General features: G+C 41.8%; 1 protein-coding gene across 1 annotated transcript in view; it reads right to left on the bottom strand.

The window, feature by feature from the left end:
* Positions 1–8,918, bottom strand: part of ARMC3 (armadillo repeat containing 3) — a 54,970-nt gene extending 46,052 nt beyond the window's left edge. The window contains exons 1-3 of the mRNA XM_026039483.1: positions 8,868–8,918; positions 4,740–4,784; positions 2,575–2,623 (exon numbers count right to left, since the gene is read on the bottom strand). Of these exons, the coding sequence (XP_025895268.1) occupies positions 2,575–2,622 (48 nt within the window). The 5' untranslated portion in view covers position 2,623; positions 4,740–4,784; positions 8,868–8,918. The remainder of the gene's footprint in view (positions 1–2,574; positions 2,624–4,739; positions 4,785–8,867) is intronic.
* Between the last annotated feature and the right edge of the window lie 19,061 nt (positions 8,919–27,979).

Genomic DNA, 27,979 nt, shown 5'->3' with positions numbered 1-27,979 from the left:
TGAGGAAAATAAGCAGTATTGGTCCCCGGGGGGCTCCAGCTACAATTCATGCTACCCATCACAACACTTCCAGCCTGGCAGTTTGKCCATTTTTCAGTCCTCATGAAAGCCAGACCATTTACCCAAGCCCTACTTCAACAGTTTGTGTATATCACAGCAGGTACTTTTGAAAGCCTTGCTAAACTCCAGTCAAATTAACATCTGGGTATTAATTGACCAGAAGAAAAGCGTTTCTCCGCAGAGTAAATTTCAGGAGTTGACAGCGCCACCTCCTTGTATTCCAGCAACGCCTTCCTTTATAACCTCAGTGTTGCAAATGAAGCCATTTTCAAAAATATTCAGATATTTACAGCTTTCAGGGCTAACGCCTCAGTACTTGCTCAAGTAGCAAGCTTACTTAATTAMGCTTTATATCTATGACCCAATACATGGTCAAACAGGAAAAAACTTTTAGACTAAACTTAACAAAGACATCACATGAAAAGTTCCTATCAGTCATGCCAAGACTACCATATTTCATCTGTCTGAAATACATTTTAAGGTTATCCACATAAAGAAGCAAGGTGAAAGCAGTATTTTTATATTATACAGAGAAGTTCAGTGCGAGAAGATAACAGTAAAAGCCAAATGAAGGAAGGCAGGGACAGGGGAGCCCTCAGGCATGCTCTCTGCTACATATAAGCAGTGTTCTCTAGGCTGAGAACAGGTTCTTCACCTGTTCCTGGACATCTAGAGAAAAATCAGTGGCCACCTGCGGTACCGCATGTTCTCAGCGCACTCCGCAGGCACAAGGGCCATCTTATCAGCTGGCCCACATTTGCCCACCTTATCTCAGGGCTTCTTTTCTTGAACTTGACAGTTTCCACACAGTTTAATACTCGGATGATAAGAGTTACTACAGCTTGTGTTTTGTCTGTCCATCTCCTGCCATCTGAAATACCCAAGTCAAACTTAGAGTTCTGAGATCTGATTTTACAAGATCACTGTTAACAATATTCAATTGGCCAGAATATTTGTTTGGCTGCTAGTTAGAACTAATCAATAATCTATTTTCGTATTCAATAGCTTTGGTATGCAACGTTCAGTTGTTTTCTCCTCATAGGATTACTAGAGGGAATGCTCCTTTGAAGTACGGTAATGTTAGGTATTTAAGCCAAAAACTGCAGGTGCCATCTGGACTTCACTCTTTCCAATTCTATATTTTTTAAATCATTCCATTGACCATTCATTTAATATTTCCACTTGTTAAACATCTTTTTCTAACATTATTCATAGATTATTGTAGCAGTTAGGAGGTGGTACTACACATTTCTTCAGAAACTCTCATAGTGTCCTTTAGATCAAAAAACTGTGCTTCTGCTTCTAGATATTTACCAAAATGGCCTCTTTATTACTGTGAAGGGGGATAGCTCATCTCTATGTCTTATTTCCACTATCACACCTTTTTTTTTCTTTAGACTGAAAAGATACTTTGTTCTAATTCTTCAGGCCTGTTTTACACATACAACTACTTTGCCTTCCTYGCTTGCTTTTTAGGTTATTCTAGGCAGAAAAGACTTTAAATTGACTTATCCTCTCATGTTTCTTTAACAGTTTTATTTCAGGACTCCATTCATGAGGATTCACTAGTGTYTTCAGCTTATGAATTATATTTTATTATTCATCTGTCCAGAGAACAGTTGGGCGAGTTGAATACAAATTGAACAGGAATGACTGACTTTTGATGATCTAGTTAAGGTCCTGCTTCCTCATTAACTTAGTTATCATCTGTTACAGAATTCATATTATACTCTGGTTAATGGTCTTATTTCTTCTTCTTTCTGAACAAACCAATTAGGCTCTAAAAGTGTCTGTATTTTGAATTGCTACCATTACCTGGGTTCCCCTCTACCTCATGGTTTTGCAGAGACTCTCGAAAAGCAAGTATGCGTACCTAAGTCCCAGACCTCCAACCTCTGGAGTCATTTACCCTCACTGTTCTGTATTGGGCTTCAGCTCCACTGCTTCTCACTGTGGTGAGAACGACACCTTAAAGACACCAGAAGACCTTGAACTGCTGATAGCGAATTTATATCTTTTCAAAAGATCCAAGACTTTGGATCTTTTGTATTGTCATTTTGAAAATGCATTCACCATAAAACTCTGCAGATCCATCTCTTCTCTTTTTCTTTTTTCTCCTCATGTGGAAGAAAAAAGAAAAAAAAAMMCAATGTCTTCACAGTTCAACAGCCCATCAGATTTCAGGTTTCTCTTCTCCTTTCTCTCCTTTGATTTTTTCAAAGGAGACCGGTCTTGTTATTGGACTGTTATTCCAATAAACATAAGCCTGGATTGTTTCATAGGTTACTGCTTGCAAAGCCTGCCAGGGACAACGCACTCCACACACAACTAGACATGCCCAGTTGCTCCGGTTCGCATGCTGTCCAAACCAAACAGACACAAAATCRTCTTTAAAAGACATTTTTAGATTTATGTGGGTAAACTAGTGGAGTAAGCAACTATGTAAGGATGGTGGAGCCAGGCATATAATTCTGTAATGTGTATTTTATAGTACATAGCAGTTGATTAACTTACCACATCCTTGGGTGGAGACTCTACTTCCTTCTTTACTTTTTTACCCATTCTAAAAACAAAAAACAAAAATATGAAACAGACCAACAAACTCCCTCCTGTGWTTTAGGAATAAGCTTACTGGTGATTTAGGAAAGCTTGCAAGACAGAACTTCTTTGCAGAAAGTCATTCCCTTTAAACAGCAAGGCTTCATTTKTGCCAGAAAACAAACTTCCTAACACTTGAACACTATTGTAAAATACATCTACCAACAAAATACATATTTTAGAAGAAGGCTGTAAGACATCACAAGCTCAAGCTATCATGTTATACAAGTACATAGGACATGCATTTCTATAAGTTGCTTTTATTTGCATGTATAGAATCACAGAATATTTAAGGTTGGAAGGGACCTCTAGAGATCATCTAGTCCAACCTTCCTGCTCAAGCAGGCACACCTACAGCATGTGGCACAGGGTGGCASCCAGGCGGGTTTTGAAGACCTCCAGAGTAGGAGACTCCACAACCTCCCTCTGTATAAATCAGACATGAACACAAAGTTACTATGAGGTTATACCAGTCCTCAGCTAGGACAACTTCTTACAGCCTCTGTGTGGTTTGAGAGATTATTATCTAGTTCAGTATGAGCTGCAACCTGTGCAAATGCAAAATTTAGGACTGCTGTTTGTTGTGATTTTGGAGCTGTTCTTGAGTTCTCTGAACCCCTCCAGGCACTGTTCTCCTACCAATAATCCTCAGAACTGTAACAAATAGCAGCAGTAAAACTGCTTGATAAGACTTCTCCTGAAGATGCATGTAAAGTCTTCCTAAAAATGGATCTGAATGTTACACTTCATAGGTTGGTCACTAAATACTTTACAGTTTTAAGAGGTACTGCTGTATAACCACATACACACACACTGCTTCACAAAGTGCAGCTTTGGACAAGGAACAGWTCATTTTATACAAGAAAAAAAAATTAGAGGACAAATTCCTGAAGGTGTACTCAGTAAAAATGATGGACATTCTACCTTCTTACTTATGCAGTCATTGTGCAAAGCGAGCATCAACATTAAATAAATCTAATACRGTTTGCTTATAAAAGACATTCAAGAAAACTGTGTTAAATCCTGGTTTAATAAGTGCGGTTAAGTCCACATGCACAGTTATTCAGAATTAACATAGCCTCAACTCGGTTCAGCTTAATTTATTTTAGATATGAATTAAGCTAAAACCATTAGAATTTTAATTCCGAATGGGTTTAATGAGGTTTAAACTAAATGATTTACAAAGTTAATTTAAGTAAACTTATTCATAATGTTGTACCTTTAACATGAGCAGATTCAAATAATTACACATATTCCAAGATAACCAAAGCCTTTAATCATAAATATACATGTATTTAGCTTTTGAGAATATTTTCAAGAAACATTAATATTTTTCTACATGTTCAGAAACATTTGGTTCTTTGATAATATATATAAAAAAGTGTGATCTGTAGCAGCAGAGAAAATTGTGTACAGTTACTTTATTGTGGATTTTGTACCTCAGCCTGCCTTTTTACTGCAGTGTTTCTTCTGGATTTCAGGGCCTTCTGTCACCAGATTTTGTTGTTAGCCTGGTCTCCATAAAGCGCTCTGTATTCAGCGATCATTCTCTCACTTGAGGCAGAGGCACATGGATCTCTTTGGCTKACTGATAATTAAAAATGTGTCTTGTGTATTGAATTTTAATCATCGCAGACAATCAATGTGTACAGGTATTGAATGGCTACTGACCCCTCAGTGAACTGCTTATTCAAATCTCTTTCTCTCCATAACTGTGTCACCTTTTTCTCCGTAGATCTACACCTTCACTTCTCAGCTCCTACTGTTCTCTGCTGTATTTCCATAACAGACTCTTCTTTTTCTCAGCCTGCTCCTCTCTGACCCCACTAGCTTTGTCCCTGAAGGACAAGCCTAAGAATTCCACAYGTATGAGCACACTCCTGCTGTATTTTGGAAAATGCAGAGTACAGTCACTTTATTTTTCCATTGCTTCTAAAGCCACTTCTAACCACAATTTGAACCTGTGTAAATTAACTGTAAATTATTCAGATTAGTTSCAAGAGGAATCCCTTGTTGAGGGGGGATATAACTTTTACATAGTAAGGGAATAAGTTGAAGACATGACCAAATGTGGAACTTACCTCCTAGTCACAGAATCAAAGGTTTCTCCTGAGAGCAGTTACTTCCTATGAAAAAGCAGTGCAAAAAGAAGGATTTAAGAAGAGATTCTCAGCAGTTATTTCTTACAAGATCTAATTTGGAAGGTGACAGTACCATGCTTTAAAAAAGTCTTAAACTGTGTGACTATGACCTTGCCTTGATTTTCAGATTCTTCTCTACAAGACAGCTTCTTTTTCCCTTCCAGGTGATAATTATGTAATCTTAATTTAGCCTAGATAGTTTTAGCGAAGTTCTCCTGTTTTTTTCCTGTCTCACTGAAATACAAACTTACACAAAATTTTCTTTCTTTTTTTTTACCCCTTCCTCCTGTGATAACAGACAAATTATTGTTTCTCATGTGGTCATCTTTGATTCTTTCAATTGTTTTCTAGTTGGACATTCTAGTTCTCCCAGTGCCGCCTTCCAGGGCAAACAAAAGGAAAATGCAAAAATTGTAATTCTAATGTGAGTAAACATTGTCACTCCTTTCTCAAATCCATGTAGTTTTATTACAATTAAGAGAAAAATGGGCAGCATCCTTATTTCTCTTCTCACACTCCTATCAGGCTCTCTGCTTTCCTGCTCTTTAAATTTTCTTCTGTGAAACCTCTAAGCATTAATATATTATAAAAAGTTGACTTCATACGAGAGGTTAAAAAGAGACATCTGGTCCAAATTATACTTCAGTTCCTTACACTGTATGAAAATAATATATTATAAGTGGGACTAATTAAGACAACACCTTTAAATTCTGTTCATTCTGTTTTATCTGCCCCCCCAAAAAAGAAAGGGCAGAAAATAGATAATGAGATAATGATTAAGGTGAGCATTAGCTATCCTGTAAAACATGTTAACTAACTGGTCTTGACCACAATTTGATCCCAGATGCAAGGTAACAGCTTCTACTTTCAGCTGAATAAAATCAAACTCATTTCAGGAAAAATAATAATAATAAAAACCCCACCTAAATAACACCTAAATACACACTGATAATTCTAAAAGATTACTGAAAAATTCTGTTTTTTCAAGTGATCTGTCTATAAATTACACTGACCCCAAAAACAAAAATTAGTTTAGTAGTTAGAMAAAATGATGAAGATTTTAGGTGAGCTCCAATAATGCAATAATTTATTTAAAATCTCAAAACTTACAAGATAAGTTGGTACTTTCTATTTGTGTTATGATATATTACACTAAAATTCAGTTGAGCGTTACTTCCAAAATCCCAAGAGTTAGATTCTTATATTTTCAATAAAAGCTGAGATTCTCAGGTATTTGTAAAACTCTAGGACCTGAGMCTGCAAATAAGGACCTCTAAACAGGACCTGAGATGGTAATAAAAATCCTGAACGATGCAGCCTGACTGGCAGCAGCGCCTTTGCCACGTTTCTGTGCTCATCCSCTGCAGACCGCACTCGGCTGCTGCCGCTGAACGGCTCAGTACTCCCAGCCCCGGGGGATTTCGGGCTCTGTCCTCTCCAGTCCTGTCAACAGAGATGCTGACTCAGGTGATCACAGCATGAGGGAATGGTGGAGGTTGGAAGGGACCCCTGGAGATCATGCAGTCCAACCCCCTGCTCCATCAGGGAGACCTAGAGCGCTGGGCACAGGGTCCCCATCCAGGTGGGTTTGGAAGATGTCCAGAGAAGGAGACTCCACARCTCCTCTGGACAACCTGTTCCTGTGCTCTGTCACCTCCTTCACAGTCAGTAAGTTTTTCCTCAAATTCAGGAAATTCCTCTGCTTCAGTTTGTGGACATGGCCTCTTGCCCCATCCCTGTCTCAATATCAGTCAAACAGAATTAATTAAATCTACTAATTCCTTTCAGATAAATCATCAAAAACAGCAAGAACTGAAAGCCGGATTTATAATAAAAGCCACAAAGACACTCAGACAGGTTGTCCTCTGCAAATGCTGTGCTAAAAATCAAGTCCTGTTAAGATTCTAAGCTACAGAAGCACAATGCATTTTTCCAGGTTGTTTCGTGTGAGAGATGGTATGTGACTGCTTAAAAAAAAGGTGAGGGTGAGAGGAATTGAAGAGCAGGGTAACACTCCTTCCCAGCCACAGAGCCCCGGAGATGCCTCAGCACGGAAACCTGCTGCCCAGAATAAGCCCAGTATCCTGCCTCCAGAGTGGGAAGGGCCAAATGCTCCCCATAAACACTGAAACCCATCTTCATCTGTTCCAGGTTTTCTATTCCCCGAAAGTCTGAACGTTTAGATCTCCTCAAGTTTTTATGCTCTTCCTAACAATGRTCGTTATTTTTACTGTCTACATAAACGCCTGATCTTTTCTTAGCTTGGGACATGCTGTGGCACAGGTCCCAACAAAAAAACGCTCTTCAGGTTTTAAAAATATGAAAACAGTTTAGCTGTCTAACCCTACACAATATTTCCTTGTTCTTTTATAACAAATTTAGTTAAAAGAAGTCCTGATTTGATCTTTGCTGCTTTCTTTTATAACTCCCTCTACGCTGTGATTTATCACCTTTCTAAACTTCTTTTATCCACACAGCTTTTGCAGACATGTGTTTCTTGCATCAGAGCCCCTCTATGACTGTTCAGTCTTTCTGAGATATGATTAAACTAACCTGAAACACTGTATGCAATTTTAGAACATTACTGATTTATTAGTGAGATTATAGCTTTTTGACTATTAACTTTTTACCCAATTTCTTCAGCAAAGATTTTTACCAACTAATCCACACACTGTAAACAGGTCATTTTTCTGTTGATTATACTTGATTTAGGTTCACTACTGAGGAGTATATTGTTTCRAATATTCCTTCCAAAGTAAATTATATTTCATTTGTCAATAGCAAATTTTTATGTGTCAGGGTGTTCACCTARCTGCAGAATGTCCTTCAGGAAATTCTAATAACCTTCTTTAGTCTTGATTAATCTAAATCATTTTATCTCATCAGCAAATTTTGCTTTATCTATGTTATTCCTCATTTCCAAATTATTAATGAACATATTAAATAACACCAGACTTAGGATATATCCTTGGAGAATCAAAGCTGTGACAATCTGAATGAAGATTTTTAGAAATTATGTGTAAAATTTTAAATGTATCATTGAGACACATAGTGAAATCCTTCATCCCATGAGAGAGAGATTAAGAAAAATTAATATTAATCTATAATAAGTGAGAAATAGTAGTTACACAACCATTTTATATAGACTAATAGCAGGATGCTTCTCACACAAAGCTAGTCTGCCACAGGAAGACAGGCATTTTAAAGACTACATAAATTAAAGATACTCCTAAATTTTTAAGCATTTGTGGAATCTACAAGCCTAAAAATGAGTGTCCCACACTGCAGTGTCAAGCGCACATGCGGCTGACGGTGACAAWCTGCACAACTGCATCCGTGTCCTCCTCTCCCGTGCCAGACAGCACCTCGCTCGCACCAGGAACCAATCTCCCCTGTTTTAAGGATCGGAAACTAAGCTCCTGTTTTTTAAAAACTGGTATTTCGTTCCCCCTTGTCTCACTGCAAAGCAGTTCCACAAGCTGACGGCTTAAGTGACCAGGGACATTTAATTTTTCCATCTGTATCTATTTAYGACCAATTTACTGAATCTGTATTCTGTTCCACCGCTGGTGCAATTTCTTCCCTAACAAGCGAGGCACCTGTTAGTGTTTTTTAGAGTAGAAATTCTGCAATTAAATTTTATTCTTTTATTCCCCCTCTTTCTCATCTCTTACCCACACATTTTTGACACCATCCCTTGCACGTTACTATCACACAGCAGCCCAGCTTATCTTACCTGCATTGCCCTGTTTTTCCCCTCACGGACACTACCTGTTGAAGGCTCTAAACCCAGTGCTTTTGGCTGCCGCGGTGTCCCCAAGGAACAACTTCACCGTGTCCATCTCTGTCCATCCCTTCCCGCACGGACACGTTTCTAAGCTCGCAGCCTCTAGGAGGRAATGCCCTCCTCGGCCCCTAAGGGCAGGGCTTTGCATTTTGTCGTTTTAAATTTTAATTCACTTTTAACTGCTCATCCGCACATGCTCCAGTTGCTCCCGCTGCTGCCAAGCCTTGTGATTCCATTACAAATCCTGCCCCTGCTGCTGCTTCCCTTAAAGGCACACATACCGACACCAAACAGGCACCACGTTTTGGGGAGGGTTGGCCGCCCCTGGAGGAAAAAAATGTATTAAAAATAATCAAAAGTCTACAAGTCTCATGACTTTTTTTTTTTTTTTTTCTTTTTTTTTTTTTTTTTCCCTCCCTCCGCTTTGGGACCTTTCAAAGCCCACAGCGGCCCGGCTCTCAGTTAACGCAAAACTCAGTGAACCAAAAAGCGCCAGGGAGGGAAACAGAGCCTAAGGAATCTGGTTTGAAGGCAGCACCGGCGAGTAACGCCCCGCGCCCGCGGCCGCCGCCGCGCCTGCCGGCGGGTTTTGCTGCGGTGGCGGCGGCGCTCGGTCCCGGGTCCCACCGCGACCCCGGCGCGGCCGGGGCCGGTCGGAGCGGGAGCGGTCGGAGCGGGACCGGTGGGAGCGGAGCGGAGCGGAGCGGAGCAGGGCCGGGCGGCCCGTCCCTCTCCCCCTCCCTCACTCACCCGCCGCCCGCCCGGGGGCGATGGCGCCGCGGCCGCCCGCGCCGCTGTGTCCCGGTTGCTAGGAGACGCCGCCGCGGGGGGGGGGGGGGGGAATGGCGCATGCGCCGCGCGGCGCCCTGAGGCGGCGGCCGCGGGGCCGTCCCCGCCGCTGCGGAGCCGCCGCCTCGCGTCGCTGCCCGCTCCCGCCGCGCCCCCGGGCGCGGGATGGGGAAGGTGGAAGGGCCTGGAGGGGGTTCTGAGGATACGTGTTGCTGAGGACACATCTGGTGTCCGCTTCTCACACGTCAACCCGCCGCCGAGGTGCGCGGTGCGGAGCTCCTTCAGCAAAGGGCTCAGCCCTTTGGGGTTGGACTAGATGGTCGCCCAAGGTCCCTTGCAGCCTTCATGATTCCCTAATTTTGTGAAGGCAACGAGTGACTTGTGGGTGAGCTGGAGGTCTGAGGAAAAACGCAATCTGTAGTCTCCCTAATTTAAAGGAGAAGGCTGCTTTTTCACCCAAAAAATAATGACTGTTTCTTAATGCACACATCCAGACTGTTTAACAAGCAGATTTTCCCCGATCATTCCTTCTTTTTGTGTTCCTCTATTTTTTCCCTATTTCATTAGCTATTTTCAATGTGTTAGAGAGAAACAAACAAAAAAGCCATAGGTTGTTGGGAGCAAGTAGAAAAAAAAAAGCAGTTCTACTACTTGCAGCAATGGGAGGAAACCCAAAGCAGGCAAAACGCCACCGGAGATCGTCTATGGTGGCTCCCTGTCAATACACCGGCACGGATGGTGTCAGTCGGAGCGGGAGCCGCCGCTCTGTGTGGGCAGCCTGGGGGGGACGGTGACGAAAGCCACGCTGAGCAGGTCACTGTGTGCTGCTCTCCCAGTAACCAGTCATTGTGGTGGCCTCTTTGRCCAGACACGGCTGTTTCTGAATGAAAACTAGAATCCTGGAATCAAGTAACGTTTCCCACCTTCAAAAGCAGCTTAATTGCTGTCAGCATCTGTGGAAGCAAGTGGGAACAGGCAAATAAAATCGTTTTGTGTACCTCAAAGCGAGGATATTATAGATAAAGAAATTACAGCTGCTATTAACTCTCTCCTGTGACTCCTTCTCACTACAAATGCCATTGCTCTGTCCCCAGATTTCTTACAATGCTGTGCTGCAAGTATAAATTCAGGTCTACTTTTATAACCCATATCAGTCTTTAGAGATTATAGCACAAGTAGGTCCTAGGCTTTTTGTTTGGCACTGTAATAAATGCGATTACAGTCATAGCAAAAGAGTCATCTGTAGGTGTAAACAAGCCGCAAAGGAGATTGTGTCTCATTCCGCTTTTAACATTGCCATTCCCATAGGAAATTCCTATTTGTAATTACCTTCCGTGGTATTAATGAAAGCGGCCTCAATGACGAATCAGAACCATTTATACTGCTCTGTATCTCAACAGTCAGGAGATATTTCTAACACGATAGACACAAGAAATCTGCTTCACAAGCTTCTGTGTGCATCTTTAGTTCTCTGCACAAACTTAGACACTGCAGTGGAGGGCACATCGTAGAAACGTGAAGGGATGGGGAGAGATRTGGAAGGCAAGGATTTTGCTTTTAACTCAGCAATTTTAGTAACTAGTTTTTCTTGTCTTCAAGGTTACCATCAGATCTTATGTCTAATACAAAGGTAGTTTTGCCCAGTATTCAGTTGGTTTCCCATTTTTTTCTTTTATTTCCATATAAGTAGTCCCAAGCCACAGGAAACATTTGACAACGCCGAATCCATGCAAAAGAAGAGGGACAGGTAACTAGGTGCGAGATTGCGGAGGGTTTCAGTACATTCCTGTGCCASTGGGTCCAGTTTTCCTTCAAGAATGAGTTGCCTCAAACAGGTTGGAGGAGAGCAGTAGTCTCAGGCTGATTCCCAGGACCTCCCTGCAAATTCTGAGAAGTGTAAAGCACCTTTGTTGTGAAGGAGGTAGCAAGAAGGAGGAACAGCAGCATATCTGGAGAAACACAGGCGTGGGTTTCCCTCCACTGCCCTCATTCAAGCCCTGTTCTCACGTCTAGCCCGCAGCACCCAGCAGCACTGCAGGCTGCTGCGTTTTGCTTCTTGCCAGGTGAGATTTGGCACATCCCTTCCTTGGCTTCCACTGTGGTGCTGCACGCAGCGGTGTGGCTGGAAGATGAGGACCACGGTTGTGGCACCTGCATCCTCCATAGCCCAAAAGTGTCATCCCCATTCCCCAGAAAGGGATTTTGCAGAGAATTCTCCTTCCTGTCTTTACTTTTACCTATCTTTGCATGGGTAGAGGCAATCAAGCACTGCATGGAAGCCACATAATTGCAGTGCTTTTATTATGTGTTGACATAATCGTACAAATACAAGAAAAATATTTTCATTTCATTTCATTTTGTGAAAATATTCTTAGGGTGTCCTTAAGTTACAACATACCTGCGAAGTAACAGGACTAATGAAAATAGTAACAAAATGTCACAAGTATTCACGACTCTGACAAATATTAATAAATCACAGAAATAGTATTTTAAAATAGAAATTATTCTAACACCAAAAATGTAGAAACAGAATAATACAATTTGTATTAAAGATAGAAGAAGATTATGAAATTAAGGAACTTTCCTGAGACCAAATATTTAATATAGTGAATAGAGACTTTTCTAACTATGCATCTTAATGAAATTTCTTTTGATTACTTAGCTTTTGACAAAACCACTATAGAATTTTTAGTTCTTTCAAAAAATGACTATGAAGGAACATAGCCAAATATYCTACCAACCTGATTAAATTAAGGCATCTGCAAAAATAAATCAAATGCAGATTAAAAATACGTTTGAAATAATATTGTGGAACAATATTTTTAAGRTTGAGGGGTTTGAAATCATCTTTTGATTGTTCSTGAGAGCACTGCTGGGGGAGTCATTCCTCATTCCTGAAACATCAGAAGTTGAATTACTATTTGTTGCATTGCTTGAAATTATTCTTTTTTTTTTCCAATCTGAAGAACAGCAGTCATATTTTATGCTTTAAGAAGTATCTAATGATATACAGCACATACAATCTTGTCATGTAACTTGCTTAATATCTGTCTCAAAAGGGAGTTAGAAGGAATTTTCCGACAAGAAGCAGCCGGCTTACGAAATAATGAATTTACAACATCCCATCTTGGCATTTCAGCTTGTTGTATTACTTCACACATTAAAATAGCCAGTGTCTGTGTAAATGGGCCTCTTTCTCCAGAGCARAAATGGAAATCAAATAAATGAACAAGCCCTTCATTCTTTTGGCATGCAAGAGAGGCTTGCAGGTCCACGCTCTCTGCAGGCTCCACGGCTGCAAATCTRTCCCCCTAGCAAATCTCTAGCCAGCTTTTCTTCTATCCTGCACTCAAACTACATTAATGGGTGGCTGTTTTTAAGAACAGATTAATCCTAGATTGCAAATGGCAAGTTTCACGGCGCTCCCATTTGGAAGCTGAGTTTGGAGCCTGTTTGCAGAACGGGGGCCGGGCATCTCCTGGGGGTCTGCAGGGAGCCTCAGAGAGGGCAGATGGTCCCACACTGGAAGTGTTAAGGTTAAAAGTAATTACAAGTAATAGAAGATGGTTTAAGGAATACTTCTAATATTGTAGCATTCAAAATTTAAGAATTTCTTGGTTGAAGTCTTTGCTCTTTTAATTATAAACTGTGAATTCTCAGGTTTTTAGGTTTTGCTTCCTTTCTTTTCATCCCTTTATTTCTTTCTTGCTTTGAAGGGGAACTAAGCATTTTTCTTTGCTTTTCTTCAGTTTCTATTCATTAATTTGGTCAGTAATTTCAATAGCTTCCTCAAATCTGAAAGCAGTACAGAATTAGTTGCATTTTCCTTCTGCTTACCGTGTACATTTTTAAAACGTGAAGAAAAATAGATGTGCAGCAGAGAGAGAGAAAAAATCCTCCGTGTGAGGATATTTTGCTGAGTTTGGATATCAGAAAAGTAAATGACTTTAAGTTTGAGGTTGAACACACAAGAAGTTAAACACAAAAAAAGTCATACAAATGATATTCCTGAAAAATATTCTCGTTTAAATGAAAGGTCATTTGTTGCTGGGTTTTTTTTTAACTGAAAATGCTCTTTAAGTCTAGAAAATGGATTCAGAGAGGAAAAAAATGCGAGTTGTTTAAATTATCACTCCTTATATTGCTTGTAATTAAAATGATAATATGTAATTAAATGATAATAATTAAAATGATGTTTTAACCGCATCTGGGGTACCTCTCTGTGTTGCTGTTTCTGATACACAGTACCCTGCAATTACTGAAATATTTCTAAGTCATGTAGTTGTATCTCAGCAACTTCAAATYCTTTCTTCCTCAAAGCAGTTTAGGGATTGTTTGTGAAAATCAGAGCCCCTATTTGCCCCAATACCCTACTGTTTTATAAGGACACATTTCTTTTGGAGGGTATTTGCTGGATTTTGATGAGRTATGAGAATCCAGCGTCCTCCTGGCCCATGGGCACCTCCAGAGAAGGCAGCAGCCTTTGAAGCCTGTTTGTGGTGCCAGGCTTGGTTGGTAGAAAAACCTACTTCACAGCTTGAATACACATCCCGATCTGTCAGGATCAGGATGATGTTCTCATTTTTTTGCTCCTAGAAAGACAGATGACATGGAACATGAGCCGGTGACCTTGAAACTGCATGGCAAGTTCCAGGCTTTAACCTGAAATTATGTGGGGTTTCAGCTATTGTTTCCCAGCTTCATTACTACCCAGCTCTTGTTTTGGCATTATTTGCATTGAAAATTGCCATGGCGTATCATCAGCCTTCCCAAAATGTTCCCTGTGCCTGGATGGAAAGGAATTGATCGCCAGCCCAGTCGTTCTGGGGCTCTGGCAGAACAGAGAGCGCTCAGAGACCAGGGCATCTGCCCAGATACTGAGTAAGATGCCCTTGATTGTGTGTTTTCTTTCAACTTTTTTTCCAAGTGAGTCCTCCTTCTGGGGACTATTTCTACCTTATTCATTGATCATGTATTGCTGAATGAGCACCATTTTTCCCATAGATTACATGCAGTTGCCAACTGCTATTGCCCGGTTTTCCCTCCTTTAATGTGCCAGGGCAGCCACTCGTTCTGCTGCTCTTATCTCTTTAACCAGGACCTTCTGCAACACAACCCTCCTCCACAGAGAAAAGCCTCTCTGCCTTTTCTCTGTTCAGTTACAGAGATGGTGAATCTTGCCCTGCTTTTATCTCCGATTAAAACTTAGTCCTCATACCAGTGTATTTTGTAGCTGTACAAAACCAGCATTARCTCTGCTGTGCCTACATCAGAATGGGGCCAAATGCTGTGCGATTTGGCAAAATCACCGCTCTCCAGAGTAGCAGTAATTCACGTTGCTTTGCATGGTTCATTGGTGGGTGATGTGAACACATCAAAGACTTGCCAAGCAGGGGCAGACGATGGGACAACAAGCTGAGGGAGCAGCTTCTAATGCAGAAGTCAAAGGTGTTTGGAAAGTGTTTGGAGCGTTTTGGTTCCCATTGTTTCATTTAGGTAGATTCACAACTGGCTTTTCCCAGACTGAGGGCCTCCAATGCAGTGCAAACTGCAAACCCGTTCCCTTCACCTGAGGGACCTGAGGAGCCCTCTGGCAGAACCAAAAACGCAGGGTGAGAAGGATAGAAATGGGACTTGGTGCCGCACGTGGGTTTCACTGCTCATGCAGGACACTGCATGAGGGAGCCCAGAGCAGGGGCCTGGGAGCCTCCTGGGCTGCTCTTTTAAGCCAAAGCAGCTTTGGTTCTGGAGGGAGCCCTGGGATGCTGATTGCTGAGAGCTTGATGTGTGCAGCATCCTTCACTAGCTGATATGAACTAGTCTGATATGAACTACAAAGGTAATCACAGAAATTATAATGTATTTCCCTAATGTGCACCTGAGGTTGTCACTAAGCAATTCTGTATCTAAAGCTTCTTTTAGGCCAGGAGGTGCTCCCTCCTTTTCCAGTACGGTTCCCCTGAAATGCATGGTGCTTTCACAGTCAAGGTAGAATTACTAACTAAGGTGCAAATGCTGCTGGTTTTTGTGTTCTGTTTGTATGTTTYGTATCTTGTCTCCCCATGTAGCATGGCTAATATTCAGGTACCGCACGCTATAATCAAAACACATCACACTTTTATGATCTTTTCCATTTAGGGGGAGTGGATGCAGGAGCCTCTCCCCACAGCAGCAGCAGCTCGTAGTTCCAGGCCTCTCTCCAAACAACCTCCTCCCAGACCCGTTCGGTCAGGACCACGTTAGTGCTTTCTACATGCTGGTTTTCCTGCTACTTCCTGTAGCTGCTTTGGATCCTCAGACTGTTTCTCCCCCAAGCAGTCATGCACAGGGGATCTGCCTGCCCACATAGAGCTACGGAATTAGAAGCAAAGAGAAAGCGAATGAATGACAAAATAAGAAACACATTGAACTTTTGCTGGAATTATTTGTAGACTTTTCTAGCTTAGTAGAATGAAGGAAATCCCGTTTCTGGAATAAATAATATTTCTGTTTGCATTTCCAATTCTTTTTTTGAGCTCTTCCTAAATTACATTGTTTTGTTTCAGTGTGCTCTGCTGCCTTAGAAAGCTTTGCTGGTTTGTAATTTTACTGTTGCTAATCTAAATTGGTGCGATGTGTTTCACAGAGCTCTATTGTAAAGCTCTTTCTGATTTGCTGTTGATGGAAGGCAGTTTACTTCATTGCTTGGGTTTTTTTTCCATGCACTGGGTCAGAGTTTAAAAAGTGGCAGGTAGGCCCCACACTTTATTTCAACCTCTTTTAACAAAGGAGCCTGATTTGGAAAAGTGCTGGGCTTATGATTATTTAATTTTTAATTTATTTCTAATATGCTTATTTAATTTCTAATATTATTTCTAATTTCTAATAATTTTAATTATTTAATTTCTAACCATTTCAATCCATACACCAGAACTGAACTTGCTGTTGGCTGACTGTAGYAGCGTGTAAAGCCTGGGGAGGGAAGAGAGAAACTTCTTCCTTGCAAAGGGATATTAGTTTCTAAAGGCAGCTCCAACATAAGTTTGCCGTTCTTCCAACATATTTAATTTTTGCTTTCKCCAAATTCGGACGTTTTCTCATCTGCTGGTAGCTGCTCACACAGAAACAGGCAGAGGTCCCCACTTGTGTTCCCGTGGCCAGTGCAGGTTTGGTGCTCGGGCTGGTGCCGGTGGTGCTGCCTGGGGAGGTGCAACTCAGTGTCACTGCTGCACTCACAGTGTCACTGCTGCAGTCATGGTGTCACCGCTCACGGTGTCACTGCTCCCGGTGTCACTGCTGGCCGCCGCTCCTGCACGTGCGGGTTACACCAGCTGCAGCAGGACCAGGCCGCTTCCCGGAGCCTGGGCTGCGGCCTCTCGAGCTGTATTGCTATTAAACAAACTTGTTCAATTAGCAACAATTGGTTTTGACACTGAAAACAAAAAGCTGTGTTTCACTGCTGCCCACCTTTGATCTTGTAACACGAAACCTTGAAAGATCCTGTCTGGTTTGGTGCTGCAAGCTCGCASCTAGGCAAAAACTATTTTTAAAAATAGCCATTAAATGTTCATGCCTAATTCTCTTCACACATGCCTGGGGAGGCAGTAGCAGTGAGAACAGCTGCAGTGAGAAGCAGCAAAAAGAGAAGAGGTTTGAGGTGCACAGCCCAGTCTGAAACAGGTTGTTTGATGACAAAGCTGAAACATGAGCAGTGAGGGAAATAAATCAGAGGATAGGATTGCCTGTTTTGTGTGATTTTCCTGCATTCATATAGGAGGCAGGGACATATGTCTAGGATTGAAACTAATGTACCTGTCAATCAAAAAGTCCTTCTCAAGGTTGTTTTCTTCAGAACTCCTTAATTTAACATTGAAGTCATTAGCAATTAGAAAGGGAGGAGTTTGAGCTAAATTCCCCTTAACATCTCCCTGTCTGGACCTCGAAGGACCCACCTTTTCCCCAACAACAGTTCGATACCACTTCGTAWCTCTGTCCACCTCAGCTGTCGTACAGAATGTTACAAAAGCTTTCCCATATTTTCTTCTGCAAAGTCTTTGTAAACTTATACTAAAAAGAGCTCACAGTAGCACAAGTGCTGAAGACCACCACAGAAATACTGACATCTTTAAACCAAGTATCATGGCATAATTGGCAGGCCTATAGCAAACAAAACTTTTTTAAAAAATTATATTTAGGAATACCCCATTGCTGTTGCTTATTTCAGTATCAAGAAAAGTTAATCTCTGCACAATAAATCACATTGATTCATGTTTATTAGCAATTAATATCTGACAAGATTTTGAGATTTTTAGAAAAYACTTGTAATTTTTTTTTGTTTTATGTTTTATTTAGCATTATTCATGCTATTGCCTTTCTCAAAACAGTATGGAACTCCTATCACATTTGTATGTATGTGATCTGTATGTTTTTCTGTTATCTTTCTGACAGGTTTATCAGAGTAGCGTATCACAGATTTCTATAAATTATAGCAGGATATGACAGCCAGGCCACATAAGAAGTGATACACATCTCACTGAGAAAAAAATGAAATAATCATACACTTTCCTTGTTAAGACAGAAATTTTGTCAGGAAGAAAGATAAGGGAAGAAATTACAACAATTTTGAGGCAGTTGCCCATTCTAAGGCTGGACTTATTGTTCCACCTGGCAATGCTCTAATAGCTTAGGGAGGTCGAATGAAAATAGAAACCAGGAGGCTTTCTCAAATCGCAGGCAACTGTAACAGGCTTCACAAATGAGACCTTCTACCAATTTTTCTGTGTCCCATTCATTGTGCTAATGAGCCTCTCTCGCTTACCAAGGGTTTTACTTGGCTATTGAGCTTCCTGCCAGTCTAGAAATTGGCTGGTACTATGTGGCTGTATTGTATGTTTTAGCACCTGTTGTTATGGTCATTATTTGGGGATAGTGACAATTGCCCTTTGGTCTTTTGTACACGCTGTTCTTTCTAGCTCCTCTATGGCTTATTGTTTTTTGTGCTCTGAACCTGTCATCTGCACAGTCTGAATGATTTTCTCCCTATAGGACAGCTAGTGCCTCGTCCGTCAAATATTTCACTATGGCAGAGAGTTATTCAAAGCTTTGAGGTTTTGCGAAACTATCAAGTTCACTTTCCTCAGTGACACAAACGATAGTATTACTAAATATAAGGCCAGGGGTTGTTATTGAAGTCTGCCTTATATAACTGCCTTTATCTGCCTTTAGACGGCCAATTCTGCGTGTTCTGCGGGGTGAGGTACCAGTGGTACCGGCCTCAGGTACTGGAGCACTAGTGAGGCGGCTGTGCGAGGCTGGGGCGGAGGGAGAGCGGTGCCAGCACAGGGCCGCGTCCCGAGGGTCTCCCGCCATCCTGCCGCGTCGCTGGGGCGGCCTCATCCCTCCTCCGGCAGGGTGGGCACCAAATGGAAGGATCTGTGGGGCCGCCGAAGGGCTGTGCGTTGGCTGCCCTGCTGCAGGAGAAGGCGGCCTTGGTTTGACGCTGCCGCAGGCCTGGTGGTGGCCGCTCCTGCCCTGTGCGACCTGSCACGTCCCTCAGGTGACAACAAGGGCGCTCAGGCGCTCCCTGACTTTGYGCAGTGCCTCTGCCACGAGCAACAAACAGGCCAACAGTTGGGGCACTGCTACGTGTTCCCAAAAGCTTCCCTACTAGAGAATAGAATACGCTGATAATATTCCAGAAAGACAGAGAATGTTAGAAGAAGTGGCTCCAAAATGGAAAGGAATCTCTTACCATAAGTGAGATGGAGGCTTACACTCTATCTTGGAGTGCTTTTATGAAGCTGGTCATAGCTGTCAAGTTCAATCTGTGATTAATATGTCGTGCTAAATACACTGATTATGCAGATGCATTGGGGGTATTCTGATGAGGCTGCCACGCAGATATTTTAACTGATGCAGACAGTATTACTTGAAATGRTGCCAGTGGTTATTTTCACACAGAGTTACTCAGTCACTTATGATCTAGCACCTCGTAGTCTTCTGGGAGGCAAAACCTTCTATAATTGTGGTACACTACACTGTTTTTCCAAATACATCTCTCTGCAATTTTAACCTGGTTTGTATTTGTATTCCACAGCTGTACCTCCTTGTTTGTTTGTTTCTCCAGTGAACAGTTTTAATCCAAAAATGACCAAAGACATAGGAAGTGATCAGCACTCAGTTCCTTTGAAATTAAACCAAATCCCTATCTCAGTTCTGGTCAGGAGGGTAAGTTTTGCTGACTGGGTAGTTTGAGGTCCAGCCACAGACATTTCTGACTTCCCACTGGGCAGGCAACCAGCACAGAGCTAATTTGTTATCTATGTTACAGACTYCCTTTGCTACAGCTTTGGTTTATTAAACCACTTTGAAAATAATTCTTTTTTTTTTTTTTCCTGTATTGTGATATTACTCTTGCATTTATTTCTTCTCTCTTTATTTTGCATAAAATAAACCAAATGATCAAGCTTTTGACAGGTCATTATCAGTCTAAAATGGACAGAGGTAGTGCAAAATAACATGTCCTTATTTGCATTTTTTGTGCTGAAAACATGGAAAATTTATCTTGTGTCTAGTAAGTGCTTCCTCTTTCTGTAACAAGGATGTAAGAGAGGAATCCCAGAACTTGCGGCTTGACATCCAGCTTGACTGTTAGTGAACTCATGTTAACTAATGCAATACTTTAAAGTCATGCTCTAAATATATCCCAAAAACATAGAAAGAATAAGAAAAACAATCAAGAGGCAGACCTTTCCTCATAATTATCTGGTTGAGCTCCCAAATAATGGTCAAATACATGTTTGGCAATTGCTAGGACTAGTTCAGAAGGACTCCTCGCTGCATGTTTTTTGCCATGCAAGAACCCATTGGCAAAACCTAACAAATGGGCAAACAAATTTGTCGTGGTGCCATGGAGATAAGCAGATGTGATGAGACACAAAAAGGCAGGAACGTCACAACTGCGGTCCAGGAATACGAGAGCCACTGTGTTTTGTAAATACATGGTTGAGAGGGGATATGCGTAACAGATGGTTGGAGAGCAGCAGTTTTGAATTAATCAGAACGCAAGATTATTAGGATCTGGATGACAGATTTGGTGTTTAGCTGGAGAAAAGCTAGATATGAAAAGTATTAGAATGGAAGGAGTAGCAGCCTATGCGCATACCCTCAGAATCATAAAATAATTTAGTTGGAAGGGACTTCTGGAGGTCATCAAATCATAGAATTGTTATGGTTGGAAAAGACCTTCAAGATTATCGWGTCCAACTGTAAACTTATCTCCACCAGGCCTGTTAAACCATGTCGCTAAGTGCCTCATCTGCACGTTTCTTGAACACTGCCAGGGACGGTGACTCCACTGCTTCCCTGGGCAGCCTGTTCCAAGGCTTCACCGCTCTTTCTGTGTAGAAATTTTTCCTAATGTCTGACCTGAGCCTCCTGTGGAGCCACCTGAGGCTATTTCCTCTTGTCCTATTGGTAGTTGCTCTGGAGAAGAGACCGGCCCCTGGCTCATGACAACCTCCTTTCAGGTAGTTGTAGAGAATGATAAGGTCTCCTCGGAGCCCCCTCTTCTCCAGACCATATAACCCAGCTCCTCAGCCGCTCCTCGTGAGGTCTGAGCTCCAGTCCCTTCCCCATCCTCGCTGCCATCCTTTGGACACACTCCAGCACCTCCAGGTCCTTCTTGTAGTGAGGGCCCCTTAAGCTGAGCTCAGGATTCCAGATAAYGCAGGGGCCTTGCTCGGAGCAGGACTGACTTTCCAAGTTGGACTGCGCCGCGTCCAGTCAGATTCTGACTGTCACTGTTTCCATTGTAGAACTTTGTTATAATTTCAATATCTATTTTAAAGGAGCACGTGAGCTTAAGACTCTTAATATGTTGTAATAAATGTCTCTTAAAATATTATTCCTTTTCAATACAAAGCAGATGGCACAATAATATGATATATGGAGAGAACTTAATCAAAAACAGCCTTGATCTGTGTCTGTATCTGTATTTCTGCTACAATTTATTTTCTTTTGTTGGTTAATTCTACTGCAGACTGAAATCGTGAGGCAGAACTTCTTAAGATCTATGTGGGAAGTGTCACTTCCACTTTTTTAATTCTGACCAGTAACATCTGGTCAAAGCTTTTTTGTACCCTTTTGACAAGGACCAGAGAGGATATGTGTCTGGCTCTGTAGCAGATTAATTTTAAATTCTATCATTATTGTAATATTTACAAACTGGAACAGGAGAAGCTGCAACTTGATACGTGAGAATGCTGCTGTGCTGTTAGAGGGCTGCATTCCGACACCGCCAAGTGCATTAATATAAACTCTGGAAATAAATGGCTCACATTTTCTCAGTGATTTTAGTTTTGATTAATGCTAGCATGAAAACAGAATCAGAGCCTGATTCTGTGGGAATACAGTGGCTTTGAGCTCACTTGTGTATTTATTCCAGTGAATCTACTTTTAATGCTAGGTGATATACAGAGATAAAAAATGCACACAAATTTAATCGGATATAAAGCACATTAATAAAATAAAACCGCATTTGCAGGATTTAAATAAACTATCAGTAAAAGCTGTATGATGGAATTTAAATGTCAAGCAGCCAGAGCTGCGTAAATGGACAGCCCTTTTCASCCCATTTCAGCCCATTTCAGCCTGTTTCAGGGTCTCTGTGGTGGCATCTCCCTCTTGCTGCTGCCTGGGCCTTTCCTTCAGGGAAGGCTGCCAGAACGGGCTGCCGAGCTGCGTGCTGTGAGGGGCCCTGTCCCAGGAAAGGAAATCCCATAGAAAGGAATGTCATGAGATAGGAAGACCGTAATGACACTGTGGTCTAGACGCCTGCAGCCTCTGCATTGGTAAAGCTGTAGTTAGAACAGCAGGGAGATGAATCCAAGAGTCCGTTTGTGACAAAGCTTTATCTTTTTAAAGGGGCTAAAATAGCTGTCTTCTGGCTGGCACGGCTGAGCACCAGGAGCTACTATCTAATGGCAAAGAGCATTAGGCTACAACCACCTTAGCTGGTTATTTGGTGCAGTAAAAAGGAACGGTCAATAAAGTAATCGGTACCGAGCTCTGCACATCTACATTACGCGCAGGTCAGGAGCTTTACTGTGGACTAGATGTCATTTGGTCCTCTGAGCAGTACGTCACCATCGCACATGTGGTTTGRAGTTATCTGAGGTTATGTTTAGGTTAGAAGGTAGCAGGCTGTGGGGTGAAATGATGCAGAGGGACCTAATATCCACATCATACATCCAGCCACATCTTGTCTGGTCCATCAGACCAGTGACCTGATGGACACTTGTCCATCAGGACCTGCAGAGCATTAGGGGATAATCTTGGAATATTTGGAATAATCTTGGAGACCTGTTTAGTTTCACCTACAAGGAATCCCGCTTAGGCTCTCTGAGAGCTCTCTGCGATATGAACCGAAGAGTAAATGGGACAGCTGGGAGATCTGCTTCAAAAGCCTGTTTGTGATCTGCTCRAACCAGCACTTCTGCAAGCGAACCCTGAAGCAGCAATCGTTTCAGTCCTGTGTGCGTCTCCATTAGGGCCCCTGTGCAGTGGCCGTRGGGAGTGCAGCCATGGGGCTAGAGTCCCCGGAAAGGAGAGGCACTTAGTGCCCAGCCCTGCAAGCCGACCCYATGGGCAGGCAGGGAGGGCTCTCAGGACCTGCCCTGCTTCAGCACCAAGCACTGGTGCAGACAGAGCTGCCCTCTCTATTTTGTGACAGAACATTCAGTTCTTGGCATCTGCAAGGGAACCAAAGCAGACCGTGGCATCTAAACTAGGTCCCAGGAGGCAAAGATTAGCAGTAGAAGAATTTCTGGGTGTGGGGTTGAAAATTAATCTGTGTGCAGACATGACATCCAAGTGCCACTGACAATCCTATAGCCTTACACAACCCTGGACGTGCAGAGGGATCATCAACCAAGCAAACTTGCCTGCTACACTCCAGAATAGCACTGCCAGAAAAGCTTCCCTTGGCCCCAAGAATAATTAGAKATAAGCAAGAGGAATATTATACTTACAAACAAAATGAATATTTTTTCTATATCTAAACCAATGCATAATACTGAACTCATTATTTCTTTTAGGTAAGCAAATCACAGGTAAATTATGCTGCATCCRTATTCTATGTTTTGTTAGAGAAATCAGGACTATCAGGTAATAAAGTGTATACAATTATAGAAAGTAAAAGGCAACAGGAGTAGAGTCAGTAGTGGATAGCATGTATTTTTCATGTTTTTTAATTGCATTTTCCGGTTGTTTGCTGAAGCTCTAGACTTCAGGAACCTTTTAGAAAACCCATCGCCGAAAGTACTTCCAGTGGTTCACGTGAACCAATCCAGACAAACTTATTGTTTACTTAACTTCAAAAAATATGAAAATTAATTCYATATTAACAGTCTATAAAAGCTATCTTAAAAACCAATTGATTTTGATCTGCCATACAGAAATRCTTGATCTTACAATCTTGTTCAAGAAAACCTGAGGAAGATTTTAACAGTGAAAAGGTTATAGTCCAAAGCTTTTTTTCCAGTGATTAATGTAGCCATCTGAAGCTTTTTAATCTGCTTTATATGAATCTTCCCTTCTGCCTTATTTTTTGCTATAAAATTAATTCTGTTTTATTTTTTAACAACGTAGATCTGTTCCATCCAAGTGAAGTCATGAGACCTCATTCACTCTGTTGGAAATGGGGCAAATGATTTGTGTGCAAGCATTCAGTGGAGATGGAAGTGTGCAGAGAAATGCCAAAGCTAGGMACTATTTTTTTTTTCAAAACCAGGATAGTATGGGGACCTTATTTGCTTCTGTAGAGTACTTTAAAAAGCATTTTCACAGATATTCTGGTCTTTGACTCATTGAAGTTAATGACAAAATTTCTGCTGATTTAAAGAAATTCAGGCTTAAATCTCAGAAATGAGATTACAGCCTAAAAGAAAACTCTACTCTGTTGATTGAAATACTGTGGGAAATCTTTAACTAGCTCACTTATAAATGACTGCGAGTTTCTAAACACCACATTAATTAGTTTAATCAAATACCTAGTGCAGAGAGGTGATATCTGAAATAGTTAATGTCTTAATCAAGGTAAGTTTGCCTAAATACACAGAATGTGAGTGTAGATTATTATGAAATACAAAATCAAATAGAGCGAAGCAGGAGGCTCGGCCAGGCAACGGCTTTCTGAACTCCGAGACATTCGGTGTCGGATATTGCTAATCCCCAGTGCAAGAGGGATGTGCAGCTTCTAGAGAGGAGCCAGTGGAGAGCAACAAAGATGATTAAGGGACTGGAGGATCTATTGTACGAGGAGAGACTGAGTGAGCTGGGCCTGTTGTCCTTGGAGAAGGGAAGGTTGAGAGTCCCCTCTTATCAACAAATCAACAAATACCTGAGCAGAGAATGTAGGGAGGAAGGGGCCAAGCTCTTCTCAGTGGTGGCCAGTGACAGGACAAGGGGTAATGGATATAAGTTGAAACACAAGTTCCATTTCCATGTGAGCAGGAACTTCTTCCCTGTGAGGGTAACAGAGCCCTGGCACAGGCTGCCCAGGGAGGTTGTGGAGTCTCCTTCCCTGGAGGTCTCCAAACCCACCTGGCTGCCGCCCTGTGCCCCGTGCTCTGGGTGTCCCTGCTGGAGCAGGGGGTTGGACTAGATGGTCTCTAGAGGCCCCTTCCAACCTCAACCATTCTGTGATGCTGTGATTCTATAATCCCCGCCGGGCTCTCAAAGTTGAGACCTGCACAATTTACCCATGAAATGTCCATTACCTTTTCAAAAGAAAAACTATCCTACATCTGTATAATGTAAAGACTGGTCACTTTGGAGAGCGAGCTCTTGCTTCACGTATCATTAGCGCACAGAAGTGATCAGATTTTGCTCGTGCTGCGCTGGGAACAGTGCTGCATACCCAGCACTAGGCACTATGCACATAGGGTAGGTACTTCCAGGTGGGCAGCAAGGCAAGAGCATATGCTGCGTGTGCTGGCCTAGTGGCAGAGAAAGAGAGGATAAACTGCACTTAAAACAATGGGCTGCAGACAGAAGAGGACTATGTTAGGGATAACCAGCATAGGATGAATTTCAGAAGCTTTTACCTTGATGAAATGGTYCTTTGATGGTTTCTATTTGGAGTGCATCTCATTTCTGATGGCTGTTTGCGTGGAGAAGGAACAGTCATCAGCACTTAATGCATTGGACTGAGAGGTCTGGGATTTATCTGTCTCTGATTCCTTGTGTGACCTCCAGCTAATCGTTTCCTCTCCCTGTCTCAGTTTCCTTATCTGTAAAGTGGAGTTAATAATCCTTTCTATCTCAGAGAGTGTAGTGAAGTTAGACAATTCAATTAATAGTTGTAAAACTAATTTAGCTTCTGGGGCAGAAGGAGATAGAGAACTATAAGGAATTATTCATAAATGTGGTGAGCCATCCCTGTCCAAATCTGAAGACCAAATGCTCTTGGATGTATTTTTCTTAACTCTTAGCCAAGAAGGTTGCTCATCTCTGAAAGAGCCTAACTTATTTTCATCATCATTTCTCTTTCTCTTTCCCCAACATATTGATTGTATTTACGTAAACAGTATCCTTTCATATGGAGTATTGTATTAGCTAACTGCTAATATCAAACAAAATTATTGCAGCACACCATAGTCTCCCTCAGTTGAATATCATTGATTGTAAGTCTGAAGCTGAGCCCCGCTGAGCAACTGGGYGGATTTGGCTTAGTATTTAGAGCTGTTTTATTTTTAAATTTTGAATCAAATAAAATATTATCAGCCACTGGACTGCAAATGCATTTTCAACTGTTAGCAATTTATTTTGTTTTGATTTTCCATTGTTATAAACATGCATTTTAAAGATTGCCAGAGTGATGCATGCAAATTGTACACAGATTAAAGCTTTYAGCTTACAGTGCTGGCTGTGAATGCTTCTGCAAAAGTAAACACAAATGCACTGAGTCCTCAGATTATTGCTTTTCCACATGCAGTGCAGTAAATCGTGCTGGATAGGAGGGCTAAAAGCAAGTACTGTATTCTGTTTAGTTGGGTGCTTTTCATATGTAGGTTGCAATAAACAATGGGACTTGGTATACCAGTAGAAACAAGTCTTTTATTGAAAATACGGAGTTTTACGAAAAGTTTGCACTACTCATCGCTCAGCTCACAAATAACTGATCTACTGACACAAGGGTTCAGCCTCGTTTGGAGACCAGTGAGAAGAGCAGGGACAAAGGCCCAAAGTGTCGTAGGAGATATGAGAAGGAATGGACAAAGTGACTGAGGTAACGAGCCAGGAAAGTGTGGAGGAATAGGAAAGAATGGACAAAGAAAGCTGCCCAACGGGAGGCTGGCAGTGCAAAGCAATGGTTTGCAGTGCAGAGAGTCTCAGATGCTTGTGGAGCAGTGACTTGTGGAGGAGAATAGGGAATAAGAAGTAGAGAAGAGACAGGACTGGGCTAGGAAGAGACTGAGGGGACAGCGGAAAAAAAGCTCAGAGCTGGGAGCAATAGAAGTTCCCATTAAATGACACTGCTGTCTGGGTGCCTGGAAAAGAATACAAGACTTTTAATTCTCCTTATTTGTCACTGCCAGCAAAAATCAATGACATCCATACAAATGTGTGTGTCTCATCCTATTACACTCTGGTATCCATCCATGCAGAGAAAAGCAACTTATGGTTGCAAATGATTCCACTAGCTTAAGTGGCAGGTGTCTGTGGGCTAGCTGCAAATTTTATAACTCTCCATTGATCCACCAYGGGTTCTCAATAAGAAACTGGTGAAACTTTCAGGTTTTCCCAAGGATTTGCTAAACTTGTGTTGTTAGAGTTTTTAAACAAACCCTTTAAAAAAAACTAAATAAATAAATTGCCAATCTTTCAAAGATAAAACTTAAAATTAATTTAGCCTGCCCTACCTCTCTTCTGTACATATACACTGTGGTCACTCTTTAATTTCATTATTATATATGTTTCATTAAAAAGCTTTATTTATGAGCCTGGGAGAGATGGTATTCAACTAATGGGCAAAATTTCACCCACGGTCTCTTTTCTGCTGGAGCTGCTTTACTGTGAACAAATTAAATATTAATTGGGTCAGAAATTGGCTCTGTAGCCTGTTACAGTGTTCACCTGAGTTGTGGGCACCGAGGCTCAGGTACCTGCAATAATAACCGGTTAACACGATGAGGCTGGGAGAGGCAGCCATGTGGTCTGGGTCAGAAATGCCATTGTTGTCCAATGTGGCACAGACATTCCTGGAAAAAAGAGTATTTTGTTTAATAATTATTTCATGGAAAACAGAATATTTAGAAAATCCCCAATTAGCTCTACAAATGATATTCCCAGTGGAAAAGGAAGGAGAAAGTTCTGCGAGTAAAATGTGAAAATTGTAGTGACCTATAAGYGTGAGGACTTCTGAGCCTCCTCTTCCCTTTGCACAAAGATCTCTTTCTGGGTAGCCGTGGGAGCTTGATGCAGCTACTGAACCTCTGTGACTAACTTTAAGGRTATCCCGTTCATGATACGTTTTTCTTTCTTGCTTCATCACCTCTCATAAGTTCCCTATTATTTRTATTTTTTTTTTCTGACTGTGATGTTTTCTGTAGTCTTTTCCTTA

The sequence above is a fragment of the Nothoprocta perdicaria genome, unplaced genomic scaffold, assembly GCF_003342845.1.
Source record: "Nothoprocta perdicaria isolate Ctin4 unplaced genomic scaffold, notPer1 scaffold_23, whole genome shotgun sequence".
Taxonomy (NCBI): Eukaryota; Metazoa; Chordata; class Aves; order Tinamiformes; family Tinamidae; genus Nothoprocta; species Nothoprocta perdicaria.
The sequence above is the reverse complement of the archived record's forward strand: the minus strand, read 5'-3'. Positions and strand labels throughout refer to the sequence as shown.